This window comes from Aricia agestis, chromosome 7 (genome assembly GCF_905147365.1).
Source record: "Aricia agestis chromosome 7, ilAriAges1.1, whole genome shotgun sequence".
Classification (NCBI taxonomy): Eukaryota; Metazoa; Arthropoda; class Insecta; order Lepidoptera; family Lycaenidae; genus Aricia; species Aricia agestis.
The window spans coordinates 17046741-17056652 of NC_056412.1; the positions used below are offsets into that span (position 1 = coordinate 17046741).

Genomic DNA, 9912 nt, shown 5'->3' on the forward strand with positions numbered 1-9912 from the left:
TATTTTAATAAATTTCTTTATATTATGATACACATATTTAATACATATTAATGACCCAGAAACATTAAAAACATTAAAACACTTTTTGTTCTTGAGCTGGCACGCGCTCAACCACTGAGCCACAGAGGTCTTATATTGATAGCTAACTCTCCTTGAAGCTGAGGCAGTAGTAATAATAATTATTATTAGCGCACATAAAAAGTTGTATCGTTTATCCAGCAGCATGGTAAAAGGTGATTTATTTTATTGTCCATAAATATTGAATTTGATGACTGAAAGCACTTAGCACTTATGTAGGTACTTAATGTCAATCCAGTTATTCTAACTGGCTCTCAAAAAAGGAGATGATTGAGTGGTAAGCCACTTAGGCACGCTTTTCCGTCTCTTGATTAAATTGTACTAACGCAGTAAATACGCCACTATCTTGTAAAATATAAAGTATAACTTAAAGAATAGTCCATGTCTACTCCATCTAATTAATATCAAGTTGCCTGGCCTCATTTTGAGAAACAGCTGTTTTGCAATCCTTAATAAAACAATCCTAAACTTGTAACTATGTTACACACATGACAATGTTTATTATTCTGAAGTTCCAATGGAACCGTAGGGTTACAAGAGTTGTGCCTATTTGGCGGCAGAGTGGCTGCTATTAAGGTTTGCAGTGCAAGCTCTAGTCCTTGAGCTTGGCGCCTTTGGTAATAATCGAATTGGCTCCAGAGCTAATAAGCAGCTAGTTTGTGCTGCTTGGGATGGAACTCGTAACATATTCTGTGTAAGATAGATGGGTATACGAACTAATATTACATTTACTATGAAAGTTATTGAATCGCCAAAAATTTAATGGATGTGTTTTGATACTGCGCATTTCCCCAAGGCATCATACAATTCATTCTCAAACATTTTGTGTAAATAAAATATTTTGCCGGAATTATAGCGTTTTTATCGACTCTGTTATGTTAAAATGTGCTAAATGGAGACATAAATAATTGAGCACTGCATTTTTCATTGCCGAGTAACAATGGAAATATTTTTTTCAATTTATTAATTTGCACAGTGTTTTCCATGAGATAACTAAAAAACAAAAATAAAAGCCTTATTTATTTCTTACTAATCACATAATATTTTCGCTTCATCATCAAGGCCTCATCAAGAGTTTTTCTATACATTCAATTTTGCAATCCATCCTTCGCCAATCGCCAGCTCTCTTTACTAATGTCGCTGATCCATCGAGCAAAAGGTCTACACTCTACCTCTCTTTCTAATGCCTGTAGGCCCTTTCCATGCTGTTATCGCTTGAGTCCATCTATTATTATCCGTCAGAAAAGGTGTAACAAAACTAAGTGGTAATATTTTTATTATGTGCATGTGACCCCTCTATAGCGTTACCTTGAGCGTGGGTAGGACTATTAAATATTTATAACAAGAACCTATTAAATATTAATTACAAGTTTCATCTCTCAATTTTCTCGCTTACTCGGTGTTAAAACATCATGACGTCTGAGTACATGTTAAACCACTGAACAAGTTTCAATAGAGTTATTTCAGACAGTCTATATTAAAGTTAATCCTTGGTTTAGTATGATCTCTTAATCCTTGGAGAATTTAATAATTCCCGTTCGCATCGGATTAGAGAAGTTTGCGGTCGATAATAATAAAATTGCTCAACTTTGACTCATGACAAAATTTTGACCATTTTGTATTTATGATATTTTAAAATTTATATTGAAAATTTTATAAAATTTTTACGAAAAAAACCCGACATTATTTCCTTATCGTGTGACCACCTTTGAAATGTCCAAAAAGAAAAAGAGGTTACAGACAGACAGACACACTTTCACATTTATAACCTGCTCCGTTTTTTAAGTCGGTTAAAATAAGTCCTATTTTATTCAAGGTTGGCGCTAACAGCAAAAGTTTTGGTGGTGGTGGCAGTATTCTTCACGTACGGTCTCCAGATGTATGCGCCGATGGATATCATGTGGAGTCGGCTGCAGGGGAGACTCGGCCAGAGCTACTGGAACTGGGCTCAGGTGGCAATGAGGACCCTGAGTGTAGTGCTGACAGGTGAGGTTTTATGCGCACCAAATACCGATAGTATTATGTAAAGCATTCTTTATTTGTCAGAAGTATTTTTTCCATAGTGCCTCGTTTCCTTCATTCCAACCCAAATGTGTGCCTTACGCTCTGGAGTAAAGGTTGAATTTGTTACTTATGTTTAATTTTGTGGTACTTGAAATATTATGTATTTTGAAACAACATTAAGTATTTTTTTTTGTATTAATATCGCTTTGAAATGTACCAAATAAATAAGGACATAACGTGATGACTGATGATATTTTATGGTGTTGTGTGTATATTGCATTCATATACAACCATGTGAGTTGTGACATTGGTGACCCTGACATGGTAGTGATGATGATGATGATGATGATGAATGTAATTTGCATAGTAACATATGTTTTCAGTTCTTAAAACAACGCCTAAACCCCCAAACTTGTATCTATAAGGAATCCGGAGTTCTCTTAGTATCTTCGGACCATAGTATATCTTGGTGCAAAATCTTGCGTTTTGGTAGCATATGCTTAGGATATAAATTTTGAGGAGTTCCCTCGATTACTCATGGATCCCATCATCAGATCACCACTTTTGTTAAAATGGGACCAAATTGGAGTGAAACCTAATATAACAAAACAAAAATTTTGAAAATCGGTTCAAAAACGGCGGAGTAGTGGTCGAACATACAAAAAAAAAAAAAATATCCACAGCCGAATATATAACCTCCTCGTTTTTTGGAAGTCGGTTAAAAAACAAAGTCACTTGTTTTGTCTGTCCCGTTTACCTACCAGTATTTAAAAGTAAACAACAGATTTAATCATAATAAACCCGTTGTTTGGTTTTAAAGACTAGATTTAATACGATTTTACTTTATAAATATTATATAGAGTTCTGCAATCGGAAGGAAATCTACTTTTTACTACCCATAAAAAGGGGTTGTAAAGATTTAAAAGGGGCATAATAACTACAGCTATTATGATTTGTGATTGGCTACAAGCGTTAAATGTAATATTACTAGATGACGCCCGCAACTCCGTTGCGCCAAAATTCGTTTATCGCGCGGAAACGGTACATTTTCCGAGATAATCCGGGTTATACGTGGGATTTTCCGGGTTATACGTGGGAGAGCCATGTTTCGGCACGAATGGGCCGGCTCGACCGGAGAAATACCACGTTCTCACAGAAAACCGGCGTGAAACAGCGCTTGCGCTGTGTTTCGCCGAGTGAGTGAGTTCACCGGAGGCCCAATCCACTACCCTATTCCTTTCCCTACCCTCCCCTATTCCCTTCCCTTCCCTACCCTTCCCTGTTACCTTATTCCCTCTTAAAAGGCCGGCAACGCACCTGCATCTCTTCTGATGCTACGAGTGTCCATGGGTGACGGAAGTTTGCTTTCCATCAGGTGACCCGTTTGCTCGTTTGCCCCCTTATTTTCATAAAAAAAAAAGATAAAAAGTATTATATGTCCTTTACCGGGACTGGAAGTATCTACATACCGAATTTCAGCACTATCGGTTCAGCAATTTCACCGTGTAGAGGTAACAGACAGACAGACACACTTTCGCATTTATAATATTAAAGTATAGTATGGATATTTTCACAACGTGAAATAATTACACATACGGCATACCTAATTCCATTTGTAATGCCGACAACAAATTAGGTTTCCATCAACCATGAATAACATTATGTGTTTTGTTAAATAAATGATCACTTTTTTGTTATCAGACATTGGTTTACTGCTTTTTTATCTGGAAAACTTCTGTTGTTTATGAAATGAACAGAAAAGGACAGACGGCGCAGACTCTCGCAAAATCAAGGTCAAATTCTTGTTGTTGGGGCTCTTTTCTTGTCGTACAAAAAATAGGATAATAATAATATAATATCTATGGACATTTCACACCACGTCAGTCTGACCCCGTGTTAAGTACCTGAAGGACTTGTGTTACGGGTACCAGACAACAGAAATATATTTGATACTATACTATAGTACGTATATATTTTAAGATTTTTATTATATGATACACATATTTAATACACATCCATGACCCAGGAACTTTGAAAACTTTTTGTTCCGTCGGCGGGATTCGAACCCGCGACCTCCGGGTTGAGCTACCAATAGCCCACCGACTGAGCCACAGAGGTCGTCAAGGATGCTTAACGTGGAAGAAACACACCTTTTGCCTGAAAGATATATATGTATTTGAAATCATCAAAATTATTTAATAAAGCAGGTATAGGCTTCAAAACAGATAGCGAACTATAATATAAAATACAATTTTCAATAAATTGATCAGGGTTATTATATTACTCATTAGGGAGATCGCAGACGGCAAACTTTTTGAGTGATCGAGTCTGCGGCGCACATACCTACAGTCTGCACGGCCGCGCCATCCATGCCGATTGCCGACTGTAATATATGCGCCGCAGACTCGAAGGGAGATCGCAGACGGCAAACATTTGAGTGATCGAGTCTGCGGCGCACATACCTACAGTCTGCACGGCCGCGCCATCCATGCCGATTGCCGACTGTAATATGTGCGCCGCAGACTCGAAGGGAGATCGCAGACGGCACACAAAAAGTGTGCCGTCTGCAATCTCCCTTATATGACGTAGAAAGTACAAAATCATAATATTTCAATTAATATTGTAAAGGTTACCAAGTTATTAGTTAGAGTCTAACATTACATTAACATTAAATACCCAACTAAAGTTGTCTATGATGCAGTCATTCTCAAAGTGTACTTTGCGGAGCTCTGGGGCTTGTAGGGATCCGCGAGCGATAGATACATTAAGACGTGTCTAAACACACTAGGCCGAAAATACGCGGCCGAAGTTCGGCATGATTACGTCAGCAATGCGATACGCATACAAAATATCGCGACGTCACTTTTTGAAAGAGTTCCGCCACCATAAAAGTTTGAGAACCGCTAGTCTATGGTAATAATAATAATGTTAATTACGAATATATCTGGAGTCTTACCCGTTGTTACCCCTTAGAACAAAGAACCGAAATTTTCAATTTTAAACGGACTAAGCCGTAATACCTAGAGGCTAGAACCTTACTTAAGTCCGAAACAGGTACTCGTAACAGCCTCTAGAACTTTTATGCGCCTTCGCATTCTATTCCTTTGGGACAAACACTTGAATGTTTCATCCTTATAAAACATTCAAGTGTTTGTTTCAAAGGAATAGAATTAAGGACTCTTTTACAACTTTATAATTTGAGTGCTTCTGGATATTTTCTGCGAATAAATGAAAATTAAATCTCAAGCATACATCAAAAAAGAAATCGGCACAAGATCGAAATAGAATGGTAACACATTTGACTGCTCAAATATGGCTTTAGCGCTTTAAAAACGAACTCATCTGTCAACTGCCGTCGACAAGTATACATTCGACTTACATCAAACATGTTTGTCAAACTTAGATCGTTTTAACATAGAATATCATTGGTTTACGGGGTACATAAGAAGCCTTACTTACTGACTACGTCTCGATCTCCTCGATCGTGGGATCGTGAATCGCAGACACAATAAATATTCAATTGTTACTACTACTTTTTTTACTAGAGTACTATTATATTCCGTGACCCGGGTGCCGCTTGGGAGTTGATGGGTTAACAAAAATAATAGTAGGTATGACCGATCCGAGTTCGACAACCGACTAAAAGTACGAAAGCTGCCTAAGCCAATCCAATACGAATTACGACCTAATTAAACGACGACCCAAACCTTCAAGAAAAGCTGACAACGCACCTGCAACTTTTCTGATTCATTTGTGCATTGGCGTCGGTAGTTACTTTCCATCAGGTGACCCGTCTGCTCCTTTGCTGCCTAATCCATTACTAATCCATACTAATATTATAAATGCGAAAGTGTGTCTGTCTGTCTGTCGGTTTGTCTGTCTGTTACCTCTTCACGCCCAAACCGCTGAACCGATTTTGCTGAAATTTGGCATGGAGATACTTTGAGTCCCGGGAAAGGACATAGGATACTTTTTATCCCGGAAAATGTACGGTTCCCGCGCGATAAACAAATTTTGGCGCAACGGAGTTGCGGGCGTTATCTAGTTTAAAATAAAAAAAGCTGCATTTACACCTAGGTTAGCACTTCACATAATTATGGCCGGCTTACATTATTCCAATCCAGTGTTCCAATCCAGCACTGGATAGTGCAGGCGCTGGTGTAGGTACATATTTATGCCTGAGCAGGTCTCAGTCGAAAGAATTGATTTTCGATTTTGCTCCTCGCCTGCGCAGGTCCAAAAAACTGTACAGGTCTATTCCCACACATATTCCGGTCTACCTGCGCAGGCATACCTGCACAGGTGGACCTCTCCGGTAGACCGTAGCGTGTATGGTAGCCATTACTCTTCTGTAGTACATATTTTCTAAACTTACTCGTAGCACAAAAGCGAACTAAGAAAGTAACTTAAATTTTGCGTCGGAAAATACGAATTTTTCGTATACTCAAATATTTAAATAGACTTTATATATTTGAGTGACGTTCCAGTATTCGGCCGTTAGATTCGCTTGGCTAAAATTGTTTCGGAAAATATTATGAAAATAATAGTTTGTATTTAGGCCATAGATTTAGCAATTAGCAAAACAATATGGAAATCGCTCGGCGAAAAAACAATAGTTTCGTCATGGTGGATGATGTACAATTCATGCAAAAAAAATATAAGTAAGTACCTACTTATCAAATAATGTAGTGCAATCTTTTCTTTATATACGGAAATTTAAATACGGAACCCTAAAAAGATGATGATTGATGATGATGATAGTGATGATGATGATGATGATACAATATTAATTGAAAAGAGGAGTCCACACCGCCCTTTTTTCCATACAAACGTTGTCCCCTGTTTCCTCCCTGGATAATGCTAGTAGAGTTATAATTTTTTCCTGAATATCTACGGCCACTAATACAATGTCCCTGTGTTTTCTTTTTTTTTCATAATTTAATTATTAAATAAGATATGAACGTTCAAAAACCCAAAAAAATGGCCAGATTTTCCGCTGTGTTCAAACATCCAGAAAACAGATTTGGCTAGATTTTACAAAAAAACAAAACATAGGAACACAGCTCAAGCCTTTCTTTAATCTTTAATGAAAAAAATACTTAAATCGGTTAAGTTTTGGAGAAGGAATCAGGGGACAACGAATAGTTGATTTTCCTCAGTTGTCTCTATCGCGTTCTGCGGTATAGGCTTGAGGTAAGGGAGACAGCTATAGATATTACACGTACTTTTTTCATTTCTCTAGCCCCTGGTGTATCCTCTTAATGGTTATGAATTATGATAATGAAGACGATGATGATGTAGGTGATGATGATGAAGATGATGATGCTGATGTAGGTGATGATGATGATGTTGTTGTTGATGATGATGATAATGATGATTATGATGATTATGTAGATGACGATGATAATGACGAGGTGGATGATGATAATGATGTGTTTGCTGGTGCGATCACAGAACTAGATAATATGTTTAATGGAAGCGAACATTGTAATATGAATTTGGTAGTTTAGGAGGGATGTGGGTACTAGAATAATTATTTACGGTCTTATATGTATAACACCTACTTAGATAAGTAATTTACTAACTTCCAAGCACATGCTATTATTATCTATAGACTACAAGCCCTTGAAGAAAATTAACGGGTGAAATGAACCAACGTTAATCCTTCGATCGTGGAAAAACCAGACACAATAGCTTATCTATTGTTATCGCGGCCGCATGTGGCCGCTTGGGAGTTGAACATCGCTTAGAAGGCTGTTACTATTACTTATAGCTATGTCTGAAAATAAAGAGAGCTATGCCGTTATTTCTGAGCGGTACAGGAGTATACGCCATACGGTGAGGTTATAAGGGATGCGAGTTGCGACCCATGGCTTTCGGCCCCTGCGCTGGAAAAAAGTAGGTACGGCGTTATGGATAAAGTATCCTTTGATCATTCGAATTAATGGTGTTAACTGTTATTCAGTGAACACGCTAGTCAATCGAATCGCAGATTGAACCAGATGACTGCCACATACACTTATACAAATAGAAGCAGACCTTGAGTTATTTAGTTAAGTGGTTACATGTTACGTTTCCTTTTTCAGTGGTCCTAGCAGCTGCAGTGCCGGATTTGGAGCTACTTATCGGCCTGGTGGGCGCCATTTTCTTCTCAACCCTGGGACTGCTAATACCAGTTGTCGTCCAAACTGTACACCAATGGGACAGAGGGTTAGGTCCGTACCTGTATGTGGCATGGAAGAACGCGTTACTGATGGTTTTCTACCTGATTGTTCTATTATCGGGATGCTACTCTGCAGTCAGCGCGATTATTGATAAGTATTATTGAATAAATTGATATGCGAAAAACCTATTTATTTCGAGTAAAAATTAAAAATCTTGATATTATACCTACCAAGAGCCACTGTCACAGCAAATACGAATCTAATGACACCTAACAAGCTAAAATTCATTATGCCGTTATGCTTTAAAAACATAACCCCCATTCTGGCGCTGTTGGGTAATAAACCGGCTTGTCAGCACTTACCCGCAAGATTAGGACGATTTCAAATTACGCTTCTTAAAATATGTGGTCGCACATTTAACAGCTCGGGTACGAGCTGATAAATGTGCGCACGAACACGAAATTCGGCGCGTACGGTGCGGACGAATCACCCCTATTCCTTTGGTTTCACATCTTCATACAACAAATTACTAAAATGCGGCGCATAAGAGCTGGTCCAAACGGCGCGTTGCGTCGACGCAGCGCTGCCGTTTGACGCATAGCCGGCCACACGGGCGCTGCGTCATCGCAGCGTTATTACGAAGCAGTCTTAACGTCAACAACCCCTCCCGCTTCGTCTCAGGGGCTGCTGTCCGTCATGTGTGCGTTGCGCTGCGTCGACGCAACGCTGACGCAACACGCCGTGTGGACAGCCTCTTACGCGCCGCATTTTAGTAATTCGTTGTATGAAATGATGTAAAACCGAACGAATAGGGGAGATTCGTCCGCACCGTACGCGCCAAATTTCGTGTACTCTGTGGTGCGTGCGGATCGACGCGCGTACGGCGCGTACGGTGGTGACAAATGTGCGATCAGCTTGTGAACCCTCATAACGGTCTTGGTCCAACCAAGATGGATAACCATAATTGCAACTTCTGAGCAGCTATTATCGGCAACTTTACTGTTTCCTTGTCGTGCCTCAACAATAAAACCACAAAAGCCAAACAGATCATTTATTACGTAACAGGAAAAATATTATATCTAACATTTAAAACATAACCACAGTCTAAAAATAACAGTAGGCCAATAAGGCTATTGCTTCACTTGCACGCGTATCAAAATCTACTTAAATTTACACTGTGATTATATTTGTACATCATATTTTATAAGTAGGTACTACTATTAACAATAAACACTAAAGAAACGTAATGTGTATAAAATAAAGGCTACATGAAAAGGCTTCGACGGTAGCGCACGAAACTCTGTGTGACAATAATAATAATTAATTATTACACTGCTTATTAATTGTCATCGGTTTTAGTGCACCTGCATCATTTTATAAAACCTGAAAGTTTTTCTATACATGCCTCCTTTATGAACAGGAAAAGGCCTGTATACACCTACCGATTAGAATGGCGAGACACGGCTTTCGGCAAACCAAATCGTCTGGTTAATCAGTACTCGGTCAGTGTAATCAGGTCTAAGAACGACGAAGTCCGGTCCCTTCTGAGGTAGACCGGCCGGTCGTGGAGGGAGTCCTGTGTTTGTTAGATCCGGGACATCCCTCCTTTTTGCGGCTGACGGCGAACCGCAGGTGGTTTTAGTGAGTAAGAGTCTCACATACCCCC

At 39.0% G+C, this 9912-nt stretch overlaps 1 protein-coding gene across 1 annotated transcript in view; it reads left to right on the plus strand.

Moving 5' to 3' along the window:
• LOC121728736 (proton-coupled amino acid transporter-like protein pathetic) overlaps positions 1 to 8430 on the plus strand; it is an 82845-nt gene extending 74415 nt beyond the window's left edge. The window contains exons 7-8 of the mRNA XM_042116976.1: positions 1895 to 2064; positions 8169 to 8430. Of these exons, the coding sequence (XP_041972910.1) occupies positions 1895 to 2064; positions 8169 to 8410 (412 nt within the window). The 3' untranslated portion in view covers positions 8411 to 8430. The remainder of the gene's footprint in view (positions 1 to 1894; positions 2065 to 8168) is intronic.
• Positions 8431 to 9912: the final 1482 nt, after the last annotated feature.